A 16,270-nucleotide genomic window follows, 5' to 3' on the forward strand; every position below is an offset into this window, starting at 1 on the left:
CGAGGCTCTTGAACATCTCAGCTTGGGGTGCCACTGGGCTTGTATCTGGCTAATATGAACCAGGCTCTGAGTCAAGCCTGTTTGAAGGAAGCCAGCAAGCCAGGGCAAAAGGCAAGCTGGGGGACCAGCACCCCGACACTACTTTTCCCAAATGGCCTCTGCTTTTACTTTCATTTTTTCCTGAAAGTTACAGCTGGCTGTGAGCTGGGCTCTCTGGACGGCGGAGTCCCTGGGGAGGACTGCTGACCTGGAGGGAGGGCACGGCCTCCTCAGGTTTCTTCTCAGAACATTCTTGCTTTACTTTTGTAATTATTATTTTCTAAAGGTCAGACCCCCTCACCTTCCGCTGTCCCTCTTCACAATGGGTCTCCTTCACCCAGCTCCTGGGGCCTCAGACACTGTCTGGTTGCCATGGAAACCCCCCCGAAAGGGGAAAAGCAACCTGATGCCAGTGACCACATGGAGGCTCCTTATTCATCTCCTGGCGGCACCAGGAGAGAATTCCCAGGGACGCACGCGTGTTGGAATCCCTCCTGGGCCACAGGGGCCTTTCCCTGAACTGGCTGGCCTTCCACTGGCCTCTATTAATCCTTGGAAGAACTCTATTAACACAGTTTGGGAGAGACAAGCCCTGCCCCCCAAGATGAAGCAGGGGTGAGAGGGAAGGATGGAACCATCTCTGCGCCCACTTCCCTCCAACTCTCTTCCGGATCTAAGTCAGCTGAGCTTTGCCTTTTTTCTTCAGTTTCCTGATCTTCGGTCCCCTCCCAGGTCTCAGGGGTCCCCCCATCTTTTTCTGCCTTGTCCCACTCTGAAGCTGTAACTGTATCTCCAGCTTTTTATCATTCTATCTTACGTTCCCTTCCAGCTGATAACTCTGCAAAATGCCTGGCTATTTCCTTGCTTCCACGGAGAGCAGCAGTGGGGCAAGGGGTGGGGCGAGGGGTGGGGGACACTCCTCCAAAGGGAAGGTGGATCATCCGGTGGGGGCAGTCAGCAAGGGTTATGGGGAAAGGGGGGGTCCTGACTCGACAAGCAGGACACGCACCTTGGCACCAGGAGCACCAGGAAAGCCAGGACCGCCAGCAGGACCCACAGGACCCTGGAGGAAGCAAGCAGATGCAGAGGTGAAGGCCCAGTCTGGCCAGACTATCTCTAGCCTCCAAAGCAAGCCACCCCTTCACCTCCCATGCCTTCCCACCTTTGTACTGATATTGTTCTATACCCATTGTGGCCGAAAGTCCCTGGATGAAAACTGTCCCCACTGCCAGTGTCCCCAAGCCTGGCTTGGGGAAACTGCATTTCTGATGCAGTATATAGTTTCTGACTATATACATGGTGAGAAGCAAGTCGTTCTTTCACCTCCCTCTCTACCCATCCCCAGAAAAACTACCAAAAGTGTAGCTGAGAAAAATGAACCACTGCTTCAAAGCTTGTTTCCAACATACTCCCTTAGTAATGAAAAGTTGTTCCTCTTTTTCCGGGAGAATCCAGAATGTGGCCTGGATACTGAGTAAACACTGCCACTTCACTGGGCGGCTGCCTGGGACTCAGGTAAACCTGCCGGAGGTGAAGTGAACTTACCGGAGGCCCTGCAGGGCCTGGTTGACCGTCATTGCCTCGAGCGCCCTGTGAGCGAGAAGGAAGCAGCCGTTATGGGAGCCACCCACATGTCCAGTCCCTCTCACGGTGCCCCAGGGCTGAGCAGGAGGCTGGCAGGTGTGCACTGCAGCGGGAAGCAGCCCCAGGACCCTCCATGGTGGCTTTGAGAACTGGGCCTGCAGTGGGCTTGCTCTCAACCGCAGAGAACTTGGGTAATTTTCCAGCTACTCCATCATTTCTTAAATTTCCATTTAGACCCCAAGTATCCCCAAATTCAAGGCCATGTTATCATTGAAAGACTCAGTGAAAATGAAACAGCCAAGCATGGATTCTGACTCAGTTCTTCCTGCCTATTGCAGCAGAAAGCTCTTTCAGGACTCAGTTAATCTCCTTGGTCAATTCTTGGATCTGTGTCCCCATCCCCAACCCACAGAACAACCTGCTTCCATGGAAGACAGAGAAGCTGCAGTGTATCTGCTACCAGCCCAGGAAGAAGCTTGGCGATGGGGACAGGGCACCGGGCACAGCCTGAGGACCGAATCTGTCCTGAGACTTCTTTCACAGACAGCAAGGCTGCCGGCTCTTCCTCTATAGGCCACGCACTTTGAGGGTGAGCACCTCCAGGGTCTCTTTCTCAAGGCCCCTCCAGGTCCCGGGAATCATTAGGCCGGGTGGAGCTGGGCCGGGCACCGGGTCCTGGAAGACCTCAGCTGAGCCCCGCCTGCCTGCCTCTGCCTCTCCTGGGAAGCTGAAGAAGGATGCTTTAGGGGGAGCTCCTGTTTTAAATAAGACTCAAGTCTTTCTCCTGGCTGTGGTCCATTTCTCATGACTGAGACTCTCCCGGTTGGCATTAACCAGGGAAGCAGGAGAAGACTTAACAGAAGAAAATGTCACAGGGAACATAAACCCTCAGCACTGGCCAGAGCCCCTTCTGGGCTGGCTGCTTCGCAAAGCACCCTCCCTCCAGGGGTCAGCCAGAGGAGAGGCCTGGGCTGCTAGTGAGCAAGGGGAGTGTGGTGCTGCCCAAGAGGCCAAAGTTGGACAGGCATCAAGGGCTCCCCCGCCTGCAGGAAAGCTGGGGAGTGGGCACCATCTGGCCCAAGGTGGGGGGCACATGACCACAGCCCAGCCCAGCCCCTGGCCAGGCCTGGATACCAGGCCTGCACTGGGAACTGTGTGACGTTGTCACTCTTCCATGCCAAATCCTATGCACACCCTGCCAGTCTGACTACCGTAGGGACAGGAGTCAGCAAGGAGAAGTAAGAAGCAGGGCCGACTGGAGGAGGAAGGAGAACAGGGGTGCAGGTCATCTGTGCCCCTTATGGAGTGTGGCCCCCATGACTCCAAGCCTGGCCAAAAAGGCACAAGCCAGGTCTGGACAATCTGTAGCAATCACAGTGCTTCTTGGCAGGCCCGGGGCTCTCTAATCCCCTCACACAAAGTGACCTGGGGACAAGCCACTTCAACAGCTTTGGCTGACAAATGGGGGTTGAGACTGCATGCTATTTCACTGATCTGCTTCTGAGGGAAATTTCTGCCAAAACAGATACATTATCTGGACAGCAGCACAACGGAGGGAAGCTGATTTACTTTGGCCGGTCCTGCAAGGACCCACGAGGAGGGGCCTCAGAGCCTGGGTGGCTGGGGTGTGAAATCAACAGAGAGCATAATCTTTCTTAAACACAGCTTTCATCGCATCACTCGCCTGAGCAGGCGCCCACAAGGGCTCTCTATTGCTAAGGGATCAGAGCTAAACACCTACACCCTCCACTGCTACAAATCCCCACGCTCTTAACTCCCCCATTAACGCGAGGCCACCAGAGTCCGAGGCTGCAGAGCACGGCTTGTCTTAGGCTAGTTAGCCATTCAGCGCCTCCGTTTCTTCTCCTCTAAAAGGGGGAGGACAACAGAATCCGCCTAGCAGGATTCGAGGGAAGGCTGGGTAAGACAAAGCATCTGGGTATCAAACAGAGGGCGTGCCCGTGAGGCGGTGGCCACTGGCGTATCACGTGTCACCAACAGTGCAGTCAAGTATGTGAGTTGATCCTAGACTGATACACTTTTCTAGAGCAGCATCTAAGCAAGCAGAAAGAACTAAAAGGAACACAGTACTATAGCCAACTAAAGTCTGTCCATAAATTCAAACAGGATTGATTGGGGAGTGGGTGAGACTGTCAAGGGATTACCTGAATAATCGAGACTGGTTAAAGAGACTCTTGTCCTCACACGCCAGCTCTCCCATGGCCTCCCCCACCCCCAGTCCTCCGACTGTGCAGACCCAGCCTGAGGATCTGTGACGGGCACACTCAGAGTGAATCCTCACGGGAGGATGATACTGTCTACACCTCGTGGGGTTGCTTTGAGGGTCAGGCGAAATAACCCTGAATACAAGTGCCTCGTGAACTCCAAAGAGCTGGGCAAATGGTAGCTCTGGGTCTTGTCAATTACTCACTGCAGCGCCGGCAGGGCCAGTCCGTCCTCTCTCACCAGGCAAGCCGCGGGGACCCTGGAACACACATCAAGAGGCACAAGCATGAGTTGGTTTAACGGCCGCTCGGCCCCATCACTTAACCTGCAGGCCCTTCATGGACACTGGAAGGGAGGGAGCCGGTAGCCCCCAGGAGGCAAAGGTGTAGACGCCCCTGGTCCCGCCTTCCTGATTCAGGACCCCCCTATGACACCAAAGGTTTCTCTGCCGTGGCAGGACACACAGGTGCTCCCATTGTTACCTATTAGGAGCCCTGTTATAGGCACATCTTGTTCCTTGCAATAGACGAACTCCCCCAAACGTTGAAAATAAACAGAATTTGTAAAAATTGAAGCACACCTTCAGTGTGTTACCAGGGTTATTTCAAAGAAATGCTGGTGAGTCCTTGCACAAACCATCCACTTGACACACTTTACTTTTTGCTCCTAATCGAATCAATCTACAAAACTGAGTATCTACTTTGCCCAAAGGGAGCGGTGGCATCTACAGTGGCGCCATCTGCTGGGCTTTAGAAGGAGTCTCAAGAGTGTCTGGAGGCCCTCCAGACGGTGGTACTCATACTCACCATTGGGCCTGGAGAACCGTTCTCACCTGGGGAACCACTCTCACCCTGGAAAAAAGATGCAGAGGGTCAGCGAGCAGGGCCCCCTCTGCCAGCCCACAAGACAATTCCCACGGAAGAATCCGGACGCTCTGGTCATCTCAGCTAGCGCCAACACCTCCAAGCTTTAGTTCCATGAGGGACAATTCCCAGAGCTCTCCAGACCTGCTGCTCATTCATTAGGTTGTAGTGCTGGGTGTTCCTAACCCAAGCTGTTCAGATGTCCTAACTCCACCGAGCTCAGCAGCATCTCCTCATCGTCCGTCCCCCATGCCCATGTGCTGCTTGGTCCTTACCTTCACACCTGGAGCACCAGCTTCTCCCTTAGCACCATCTAGACCTGGGTAACCCTACGGAACAAGAGAAGATTTTCAATCACACTTCTGGGGAAGCCGAAGAGGACGATTCATGTCCCCCCCCCACCAAGACTTTTTTCTCCCTTGGTCAATCTTTTTTCTTCCAGCACTCTCCCCCTATGATACTTACTCTGTGACCTTTGACACCAGGAAGGCCTGGGGTTCCTGGGAAACCACGAGCACCCTGCAATCCAAAGCAGAGATGTTCAGAGCACTGAGCAGAACCAGGTAAAGGCTGCCTTGGGCTGACGGGAGAGGCCTTGGAGCCAGGTCCCTGGGTGGCCAGTAAGCAGGGGAAGCCCGGCACCAGGAACATCTTTCGGTCACTCCCAGAATCCCCCTCTCTGTGCCTCACCCCGGCTTATGCAAAGTGGGTGTAAACATTTACCAGCCCCCCCGGATGCCCCTAGCCTGTGCTAGGATCAGAGACATGGTCGTCAGCATGAAAGCATGATGTGTGTGGGGACCGCCAGAACTTTAGGAGCGAGCTATCGGAGCTGGATGAGCTGGGTGGGAGGCCGCTGCGTTTGTTGCAAGGACAGAGACGCTGGGAACGAGACTAGCGACTGGGAAAGGTGGGTTTTACCTGAGGGCCAGGAGGGCCTCTCTCGCCAGATTTTCCAGGCTTTCCAGCTTCACCCTGAAGGGAGAGAGATGTACCTCAGCTTCCTCAGAAGACACGTTAGCATCACTGGTGCGCTCCAGCATGTCATCACTCCTCCCAGCCTGCCGTGCCTTTGCCCACCTGCTTCCTCATCTCCCCCCACCCCTGCAGGTCCCAGACTTCCCTGCCTGTGCCCTGGGCAAGCTCCTCCGCCCCCCACAGCCTCCAGCCTCCCCTGGTGGGCTCACTGTCTCCTCTCACAGGCGCTGCTGACCAGCCTGTGTTCCCTAACCTCAGAGATGTTCACTGCCTAATGGGATTCTCACGAGCAGCTTCAGCGCCAGTTCTCCTCTCTCCCCTTCGTTTACATCCCTTGCAGACATCCTGACTCAGCCTGAGCTTTCCCCAACTCATTTACAATTAAGATAATCTTGGGCTGTTGAGTGTTTCTCTTTTGTTTTCCCTTCTCTGCATCTTTCCCCTTGTGTTTTCCCTCTCCCTTCTCTCACTTCTCAATTTCCCTTCCTGGAGCTAATGATGTTTTAATTATTTCCCTTCCCAGTGGGTCCAAAGTTGTCCCCAAAGGCACTTGCAAGCTAAGTTGCCAGTGGAAATGTAGACAGTGCAGTGTCTGAGTCTCTGCCTGACGAGCCCCGCCCCCTGGGCCCAGTCGAGGGTGCATCCGCCCATCACCACCCAGCACCCCCTCTCTCCAGGCCCTTTCAAGTGAGGCAGCCACTTGATTGACTCAGGTGTACTCACATCATCACCAGGTTTCCCAGGGGGGCCAGGAGGACCACGGGGCCCCATGGGACCCTACAAACAAAATAAGCGAGTTTAAGAGATGGTTGGAGGGAGGAAGACACCAAATCAGTGGGCGAAACCCAGGGATTATAGCTTTTGGAAGCTAGTTCATCTAAAAGGAAAAAAAGATGGAGGAACTCAGTTTGTGCTGAGACAGAGCATAGGCGCAGAGCAGATCATAGCGGGAGGCAGTGGACAGCACAGGCCAGCAGGGGTGACCCAGAAAAAGGACTGACATGACAGAATCCTGGGTGGTTCCTGCCACATCTGGCTCCCTGTCAGTTCCCCTAGAGCTAAGACGGGACATCTGAGCTTCCTTTGAGCCCTCCACTGTAGAAAGCACTGGGCAGAGCCCGGAAGGCGACAGGACTAGGGTGTGAATGGCACATCACGGGAAGGTCCCCCCAAGAGGGCAGGGCCAGCACCAGCACTCACAGAAACACCGGGTTCCCCAGGTTCACCAGGGTTGCCTTGAAATCCTTGAGGTCCCTATAAAGTAAAGCGAGGACACCAGGTTGGCCCCCCAGAACGGACATCAGAGAGCTTGAAAGCATCTGTGTCCCCACTTTCCAAAAGGAAAAACCCAATACTTACGGGAGCACCAGCAGGGCCTGGGGGTCCCCGAGGTCCCATGGGGCCCTGCATTGGAACAGAAAATGAGGAGCTTTACTGGAAAGGCTTCACCCTCGGCCTCCACGGTGCTGCCGCCTCCCAGCCAACAGCCCAGACAAAGGACAAGGAGTTACTCTGTGAGCAGGGGGCCGGCAGGGGCTGCTCCCTCTCATTTCCCTCTCCCCTCGCAACATTCTATTTTTATTTATAGGTACCATTTGGACAGAGAAGCTGGCCTTGCTTTCCCCTGGACAGCAGCCATGTTTACTAAAGTCTGAGTTTCATTTAGCATGTGCCAAGTGGGAGCTGCGGGGCTGAGATTTCCTGCTGGAAGTTTTGTGGATGCTGGAGAACAGTGGCTGCTGTCTGCATTCTTCAGTTCTCATTCCAAGAGCAATAGCAACTGGCCTTCTGACAGATCAGCCTATATGCCGCTCTCCATCCTCATTCTTCTTAGTCACTCCAGCGCATCATTAAAACTGGCATCCATCGCCATTAAAAACCAAATGCTCTGGGCTAGCTAAATGGGAGGTTATGTAACTGATGGGGAAGGGCCGCTCCAAGTAATTATCTCTAAAGTGAGGTTGTCAGAGTCCCTGGCTCTGCTGAGGGCCACCTCTTGCCATTTTGGCTGCGAAGAACTGGTGCCTTTTCTTACCATTGGTCCCTGCATTACTCCCATCTGGGCGCCACCAGCCTTCTCATCAAATCCACCAGCCATCTGGGCAGCAAAGTTCTGCAAATAAACCCAACAACATTAAAAGCTTGAGAGGCTATATGCTTTTCCTACATGGCTAGGTAAGCTATATCTGGATAGAAAAAAACTTTGTTGAAGACTAACCTAGCATGGATCAGAAACACTAATGATTCCTAAAAAAAAGTTTTGGAAATGGCTTATTAGATGACAGTGGCATAACCATTTCCCTGGGAGATGAAGTGTTACTTGGAAGAGTATCCATTACTTTCATTTCATTTTGTAAGTTTTAATTTTAAAATATTAAATATATTATTTCACATAAATTGAAAACTATAACTAAAATATCACTTTTAAAGGTTCTTTTTTTTTCTTTTCTAAGATCTTAATGCCCAGCAAAACACTAAAATCAACAGTCTTGAAATATTTTAGCAGAGAATATAGTAGGCATCTATGAGCCATTCAAGTTTAAAAATTTAAATCATAGCAAACATCAAAATGGCAAACTTGCAAAAACTGGGCAATAATATAATTTGTTGACTGGTCTGATTCCAAAAACAACTTTAGCCACACACCTTTACTCAGTGGGGCTCTTTCATGAGAATAAATAGTTGCTTGGAATGTACTTGGCAAAGATGAAGCTTCAATGTCTTCCAAGGACAGTGGTCACTCTTCTTCCAGGGAACCGCAAGTGCCCAGTCATCCTCTCCTCCAACCCCTACACCCACTCCCAAGGACCAGCCACACAGTAGAGATGCCAGGAAGCCAGGTAACTGAAGACTTTCTTTACAGAAACCCAGTGAGTGAACAAAGTCAGTCCTTAGCGCCACAGTCTCATGCCCACTGTGCGATTCCACTAAATTACAGGCCTGAGGGAGAAGTCCATGTTCAAGACAGGCTGTGGACACACTTCTGGCAGCCCTGGGAGCCAGCCAGGTGAGCGTGACTAGCAATTTAGAAGCCACATTTCTGGAGGGACAGCCTGGAGGAAGGGGACATAAGGATACTTACTCCACCAAGGCCAGGGGGGCCGGGGGGGCCGGGAGGACCAGGGGGGCCAGGGTTTCCAGGGGTCCCAGGCTCTCCATCTCTGCCACGAGGTCCAGGAGCACCCTTGGCAGAAAGAGAAAGAGGCCCCAATGTGAAGCAGCATTTATACAAGACCCATCTGTCTATGCGGTGCCCTTGAGGCATTTGGGGGGGGGGGTCCTTAGAGAACCTGGGGAGTCCACAAGGGTCAGACAGCATTGTTTCTCTACTCACTTTTTCACCTTTGTCACCACGATCACCTCTGGGTCCTTGTTCACCTGCGGGTCCCTGAAAATGAAGAAAATATTGAGACAACAGCAAGACCGGGAGAGCCTGCTGATCAATAACTCAAGAAAAGCATGGAAAACGGGGTTTCTCTCTTTCTTACCTGAGGTCCAGGAGGTCCCTTGGGTCCTACGATCTGTGAGAGAGACACCCACAAAATGGCAAGTTAGAAGAGACCTTAAGGAAATGACCCAGTTAGAAAAGTCGATGCAACATGGGAGTAGAAAGTGTACTTACGTCCTTGATATCTCCAGGTTCTCCTTTCTGTCCCTGAAACATGAAACATTGTCAGGATTGAGTCAAGCAAGCTCACCAAGCCTCCAGTGCAAAACAGTAGCCCCTGCATCAAGGTGCCCACTGAAACAGATCTTTTGTTGATGCCTAAAAACCACATGCTGAATGAGCACACTTATTGCTTTTAATGAAGAAAATATAAAGTAGAAAAAAAAAAGCAAACAACAACAACAAAAATCCTCACCTTTGGTCCTGGTTGCCCTGCAAATGGAAGAAATAGAGAAGGAAAATGTAAGAGTCATGAAATGGATAATTACAACTTCTTGTCATTCAAACTTTCGTGAAGGGATCATAGAAAGGGACACAACCAGGGAAGGAGGTAGCTTCCTGTTACTCCACTGAAGCCTTCTGTTGGGGTGTTAGGTTTCACTGGGGTCTGGAGTTGCTGAGGTCCCAAGAGGAACAGAGATGACCCAGAATTTGTTATTGAAAGCCAATCAGCATGCAGGGGCCAAAAAGAATACAAAGAACTCAAGGTCTATCAGCCACCAGGAGAGAAAGCACCCAAAACTGAGAAACGGAGAAGTTCAGTTTCTTCTCTTCCCCAGAGGGTAAGAAGACCCTCCTATAGCCCAAGCACCCCGCAACACATCCCCCATCCCAGAGGAAGAGTTAGGTATTTAGAAAGGTCTTACATTCAAGCTGGGTCTCCATGAAGCAAGCACAAAAAAACAGCAGAGCACAGAAGTTACAGAGGGCATTGGAGCCAGTGCCCCCCGAATCAATAACCCCTCCCCCATTTGTAGCAGCGAAATAGTAAAGGTGATCAACGCTTCACTCACATAGGCCCCCTCAGAAATGATCTGGGGCAGTGGGCTATCAAAGCGGCTTCCCCAAGCAGCTTTCCACGGTGGGTGAAGTGTTAAGGAAAGGCAACTGCTCGCTTCCTTTTCAACTGTCTTCTCTGCTTGATCAGGAAGAAAATGGTGAGGGCCACCCAAAAGGCCTAGATGTATGTCCCCATCCCCCTTCAGGGGGATAGGGCATGGGTTCCAGAGCTGGGGAGGGGTCACCCACACACCTACACATTCACCAGCCCCGGCTCCAGAGTGTAGGCACCTGGGGCTCTGTCCCGGGCCCAGCTCCGCTCTTCACCACTAGAACTCCCAGACACCAGCTCTTCTTTCTGCTAGGAACTTGCTTCTTAATTGGCAGTCAATACCAACAGAGGCAAAACCAAAAGGAAACTGCCACCAATGCTCCATATTTTTCAAAAGCGGGCCTGCCCTTTCTGTCGCCCCGTTGGCCAGCAGAGCTTGCTCCACATTGAAGACCACATGTTTGGAGGCCTTCTACAGAGAAGCCAAGGTGTGGGCAATAGAGGGGGAATGAATCTGTGTTTTGGCCAGAAGGAGCACTGGATCTCCACTGTGGCCCAAGGACTTTGCAGAGGTGCTCACAGTGAGGACGCTTGTGTGGAGTCCCCTCTGTCCTCCAGGTCTTAGGAGCATATTTTCTGGAGGTGTCAGGTGAGGAAGGACCCCTCTGGTGTGTCAGGCTCACTCAGTGCCATCCTGCAAGCGAGAAGTCGCCTTTCCCTTCAGCCTCAGCTGCTGGGGTGCCATGGATAACCAGTCCCTCTGCTTCACAGAGATGACTGGCATCCATGGTAGGGCATTTGCTGCCCCTGCAAGTAATTTATTTATGTGGAACAGGAAATAAATAAATTACGACCACTGGCAGTGGGGAGGTCAGCTGAGCAGATGGGGCAGCACTCTCCGAAGGGGGTCTCGGGGCTGAGGCAGTCTTTCATGTCTTCACAGATTATGTCGTCGCAGAGGACAGTCCCAGTGTCACAGACACAGATCCGGCAGGGCTCGGGCTTCCACACATCCTTATCATTATACCTCTGCCCGTCCTGCACACAGCTGCCAGCCTTCTCTGCACCGAGGGTGGGGCGGGGGAAGCGGAGAGCCAAGGGAAGGAGGGGATGAGGAGCCAGAAGAGAAAAAGAGAGAGGTTGCAGGTCAACTTGACATCATTCGAATGCTGAAGCGTGTGGACTCCTGCCACCCAACATAGAGAACTTGTTACTTTTTCTAAGACATCATTCATTCTTCCAAGTAGTCAACAAATATTATTGTCCACTTTGCACTCTGCTCTCTATTCACCAATGAAAATCCTGACCCAGCAGGGAAGGTGGGGGGGCACTGAGGATGAAGTACTGTCTTCATGCATCTCATATTGGGGAGACATGATGATGTGGGGGTCATGGGCAAGTCAGAATAGGAGCAGGAGGATGAGCCTCTGAACTGGGGGATTCAGGACTGTAAAGACAGAGGGGAGGGAAAAATGCAGAGACGCCCACACCCCACCCCACCCCCAACACAGGGACAGAGGCCTTCTTTCTTCTGCCTGCCTCTAGGAATTATGGGATCTGCTGAATACAACTGACAGCTAAAATTCAGAAGGCGTGGAGAAAATTCTACCCACAAAAACTAGACTGTATCAGCAGCCAGGCTCCGGAAGTGGATATATGGGGGTGGAGGTGTGTGAAAGGAGGAGCTATTAGAGGTAGCATCTTGTCCCATTCTTTAAATAGTATTAGTCTTAGGACCAATTTGGGGCGGGGGTTTGGACCAGTCAAACAATACACCTGGATAGAACCCACGAGGGCTGATAAAATGCCCTGGGAGGCAAGCAGGGCCAAAGACTCCTCTGCGGGTGCTGACCTCCACCTGGAGCCCCCTCTGGAGAGACCCTGCTTCCATCTGAAGACAACGGCTCAACGAGACGGAGGGGATATGGAAGGAGGCTTTGAATGCCTGGTCCCGGCCAAGAGTAGCCAGTCTAGGCCCGGCCCCCTCCAAGAATGCAGACAAAGAAGGGCACGGAGTAGTCCCCCTCCATAAGCGCCCTGCCGTCTGGAATTCACCCTGCAAACGAAGCCTGTGCTGACAAGAGCGCTCCGAAGAGTGCCAAGCGTGGCAGAGCCCGCACCACGTGCTAGGGAGCGCCCAGCGCTGTTTTTCTCATCAGAATCGTCAAAGCACTGGCAGCAAGGGATGAATAATAGGAAAGGGCCACAAACCAGGTGGACGGAGAAAGAAACGGGCCTGCCCCCTGGTCTTTAGGGAGACTCTGAAAGATAAACCTTTTTTTTTTTTCCCCACTAGAAAAAAAAAAAAAACCCAGCCTTTAGGCAAGATAATCACGGGGGGTGGGGTGGGTGGCGGGTGGGGGGGTGGGGCGGGAAATCCTAGATTAAGTATCAAAATTGCTGGGCCACACCCACTGCTAAAATAGGTGGAGCTGCAGAAAGCGAGGGGTGGGGTCCGGACTAAAGAAGAACCCACTCTCAGCCAGGGGGGCCGTAGGGGGAAAAGAGTAAAATGCTGGACGAAGGGGTTCACCCAGGAGGCAGATCAGATTTCCCTCGGAAGGGCGGTCCCGGGATGCTCGGGCGCAGGGGCGGGGCCGGCAGCGCTGGGTGTGAGAGCCCTACGGTGACTCTTTGTGGCTGCGGCTCTGGACGCAGCTCGCCCACGGACACTGGGAGGGTGAAAAGTGCGATTAAATGACTGCCCCAGAAAGAAGCCAGCTCCGTAACTGGATCCCTTAGGTGTGGACGGAGGAGCCCAGCACCTCCATAATTGCTGTTCGAAACGGCTGCCGATAGCATCCCGGCGCGCCTGATCGTGTTCCCCTCATTACCGCAGGGCCGTATAAGCGACTCTTTGTAGCAGGCCAATTAAAAAGTTACCTCTTTCGGGGAACTGTTTTGCTTCGCGGCCGCTCCGCGCAGGGCTGGAGCCTGAGAGGTGGCGGCGGGCGGGCACAGGGGGGCATTGTGGGAGAGGGGGTCGGGGAATCCGGGAGAACCCACCGGACCTTGCCTCTCATGAATGGGGCTTTTCTCGAGCACACACAGAGTCCGATTCACAGGTCTCCGCAAGGAATCAGTTTAAATAAATACGGGCAGCGTTTCAGCCCCATCTGGAAGCCATCGCTGCCAATCTCCTAACGCAAACAAGCCTCACAAAGACGGATTGAGGTTTCTCCCCCGAGCCGAGGGGCACTTTTCAGAGACGAGGGCTGTGAAATGCAGATGTGGGTCAAAAACGCAGCAGCCAATAAGCTTCTCAAACTTGTGGAAAGATGGGGAGGAGGGGCGTGCCCGAGCCCTAGGTTACTGACATTCCTGACGTCCACGCAGACTGCGTCCTTCCCCACGTCACGTCTTTGGGTCCAGTGACCCAGGGGAGTGGGTTACCCGGCCAGGGTGCGCTAGGGCGCAAAGCCAGCGGCTCCAGTGCTCTGCCCTTGGGGAGGGGGGTGGGGGGAGGAGCGACTGGGAGATCTGGGCCCAAAGAGCTGTGGAATTCATTCCCTCCTAGGAAAGTTGCAGCGATGAGAACGCTCTGCCACTTAAGTGAGCACCTCTAATACCAGATGGAGAGTTTGGGGATTTTGAGAGTCACCTAGCTAATTCCATTGTGCACTATGGCAAAGATCAGTCAAGAAGACAGCTTTTGTGAGTGTGTACGTGCAAATTTAGGACAAATATATAGTCAATCCGAGCTGGGCCCCCTTAGAGACACCGTATTCCAACAAGTGCCGTGAGCGCGCCTCCAGCTTAGTGCACCTCCCGACCCCCTGGCCAAAATCTTCAGCCTGAGGCTCCTTGCAGCTGCGCCCGGGCTCCAGTTCTGCCCCTGTCAACCACCCTAACAAACGGAAAGTCCTTCTGGCCCCGCAGCCTTCTAAACTGTCTCCAGAGAGAGCCTGGTGGCAGGCGAGACTGCACAGAATCGTCGGCAGACGGACTTTTGATTTCCATACCTTCCCCCCAAATTTCCCCTGCGATTGATTTACAATCTGTAACATACAAAGACAGGGCTGGAATCCCAGCCGTCGGAAACGTGCCCAAACACGTGGAAAAAAAAATCTTCTCTACTTAATACACTTTCCAGGCTTCATTTGTCCTAAATATAATCCCAGACAGTGGGACTTTACCAAAGGAGATGATGGAAAGGTGCGGTTCGAACTGTCTTTGGACCAGACTGTAAAACTGCCATCTCTAACTATATACGGTTGAAATTGTTATAGCAATCGACCAACCGTGTCCCACTCCTCTGCTACACACACACACACACTCGCTCACTCACTCCTGGCAGAGTCTCGGCTAGTTCCAGAAACTTTTATAAAAGTAACTCATTGTAGTACCTGGCTTGGGGGGGCGGGGGCGGGAAGGGGCGGATGGGGGGAAGACGGCGGGGAGGGGGCGCTATTTCCCCGGACGTTTCAAAAGCAAGGTCTGGTTGGAATGTTATCGCCTTTCAGATGGCCTCTCCTGCGGGAAGTTTCTGTATCTTATAGAGGCAAGGGGAAAGCCGAGATGCCAAGCGGGCTGCACCTTGCTCCTGGACCAGCCATGAGGGGCAGAAAACCCACGAGGGGCGCTAAGATCTCAGGGTGTCTTTCTGAAGCCCTTCATCGTGGCCTCGGGTTTCAGCCTACTAGTTTCAGAGCATCTCCTTTGTCTAACCAACTTCCCTTTGAACCCCAGATACCGACCCCTGGACACGACTGGGAATTCAACCCCTTGGCGCTTGCTCGCTTCTTCGCTCGTGCTCTTTCTCTCCTACTTTTCCTAAGATCTATGGGCCACAACCTGTTTTGCTGAACCTTGAGTGCTTGGGTGAGGCAAGCAGTGTGCTTGTGCGCTTAATTATCAAAGCTGGTGAAAGAGCGCGCTTGAATCGAAGCTCAAACTTCCGACCCGACGCTTTGCTTCTTTAATATTCCTGCGCAACGCAAGGACCGGCAAATGCCTCCAACCACCACCCGCAGGGAGGACGCTAGGACAGAGCCCCTGACTTGCAGAATTCCACTCGATAAGCTTCTGTGCATCCTGCACCCGTCTCCGCGCGCCTTGACCCCGGAGCCGCTCTAACCCAGACCCGCGGGCTCCAGAGGGCCAGGGAAGAGGATACTGAGGGTCGACACAGAAGGGTGGCAGGCGGGTGCTGTGGACGACTTACGGACATCCTGGCCGTGACACCGAAGGACAGCGGCGACGAGCAGCGTCAGCAGCACCAGCGTCTGGGGAGCCCCGAGGCGGATCATAGCTCACCGCGGGGCCTGGCGGAGCCGGGCCCGGGCGGAGCGCAGCGAGGCGGCAGGAGCACGGCGTGGGTCCGGGTCTCTACCGCGCCCTCATGCAGGAGGCCTTCGGAGCAGGAGGAGGAGGCAGGAGACCCGGCAGCCCAGCAGCGCTCTGCGTCTTCTCCCCGCCGAGGCGCCCGTTATATGCGCCCGGCCCCTCTCGAGGCTGGCGAACTCGCCCAAACCGCGGGCCGCCCCCGGCCCCCCGCGGGGTTGTAACCTGAGACCCCGCCCCCGGAGCCCGCCTGGGCCCAGCCAGAGCCCGCACCTGCCCGGACCGGAGCCCCCCTCTCCACTAGCCCTGCTTCCCGCCCCCCACCCTAAGTGTGCAGAGTGGCCTGATCGGGCGGGGCGCAGAGAGGGCCCCTGTCTACCTCCCCACCACCCATCCCGGGCTGCGGCGCTGCCCTCTCCGACCACAGTCGGGAAGGGGGGCCTCCGGCCCCTCCCCTCGGAGTTCTGCCCGGATTGGAGGGGTGGGGGTGTTTGCAGAGGCTCAGGCCGCGAGCCCTAGACCGTGGACGGAAAAGACTCGGGAGGGAGGAGGGGAAGCGGTAGAAAGAAGCAGAGGGGGAGGGAGAGAGGGGCATCGCATTAGGTCCTTGGGTTGCGGGCGAGGGGAAGGGCGCAAGGGGAGCCCACGAAGTATCAGGAGTCCTAAATCTTGGAGACTGGCAAGCAGGGCCAAGCATGGTGGGGGGAAGGGGGGGGAGAGGGTCGTCCCGATCTATTTTCTAGCCCCTTCTTGGAGCACCTGGCCCCTGGATTCCCACCTGGAGGTTCAGAACGACAG

At 53.9% G+C, this 16,270-nt stretch overlaps 1 protein-coding gene across 2 annotated transcripts in view; it reads right to left on the bottom strand.

Moving 5' to 3' along the window:
- Nucleotides 1-15,751, bottom strand: part of COL2A1 (collagen type II alpha 1 chain) — a 30,425-nt gene extending 14,674 nt beyond the window's left edge. Inside the window, exons 1-18 of one of the 2 annotated variants that reach the window (XM_006059438.4) lie at nucleotides 15,354-15,751; nucleotides 11,044-11,250; nucleotides 9,554-9,570; nucleotides 9,313-9,345; nucleotides 9,179-9,211; nucleotides 9,025-9,078; nucleotides 8,773-8,874; nucleotides 7,726-7,803; nucleotides 7,050-7,094; nucleotides 6,891-6,944; nucleotides 6,414-6,467; nucleotides 5,634-5,687; nucleotides 5,178-5,231; nucleotides 4,988-5,041; nucleotides 4,656-4,700; nucleotides 4,055-4,108; nucleotides 1,585-1,629; nucleotides 1,049-1,102 (exon numbers count right to left, since the gene is read on the bottom strand). In XM_006059438.4, coding sequence (XP_006059500.1) covers nucleotides 1,049-1,102; nucleotides 1,585-1,629; nucleotides 4,055-4,108; nucleotides 4,656-4,700; nucleotides 4,988-5,041; nucleotides 5,178-5,231; nucleotides 5,634-5,687; nucleotides 6,414-6,467; nucleotides 6,891-6,944; nucleotides 7,050-7,094; nucleotides 7,726-7,803; nucleotides 8,773-8,874; nucleotides 9,025-9,078; nucleotides 9,179-9,211; nucleotides 9,313-9,345; nucleotides 9,554-9,570; nucleotides 11,044-11,250; nucleotides 15,354-15,438 — 1,122 coding nt within the window. In that variant the 5' untranslated portion in view covers nucleotides 15,439-15,751. The remainder of the gene's footprint in view (nucleotides 1-1,048; nucleotides 1,103-1,584; nucleotides 1,630-4,054; nucleotides 4,109-4,655; nucleotides 4,701-4,987; nucleotides 5,042-5,177; nucleotides 5,232-5,633; nucleotides 5,688-6,413; nucleotides 6,468-6,890; nucleotides 6,945-7,049; nucleotides 7,095-7,725; nucleotides 7,804-8,772; nucleotides 8,875-9,024; nucleotides 9,079-9,178; nucleotides 9,212-9,312; nucleotides 9,346-9,553; nucleotides 9,571-11,043; nucleotides 11,251-15,353) is intronic. The other variant, XM_006059439.4, reaches the window with a different exon arrangement.
- Between the last annotated feature and the right edge of the window lie 519 nt (nucleotides 15,752-16,270).

The sequence above is a fragment of the Bubalus bubalis genome, chromosome 4, assembly GCF_019923935.1.
Source record: "Bubalus bubalis isolate 160015118507 breed Murrah chromosome 4, NDDB_SH_1, whole genome shotgun sequence".
Lineage (NCBI taxonomy): Eukaryota > Metazoa > Chordata > Mammalia > Artiodactyla > Bovidae > Bubalus > Bubalus bubalis.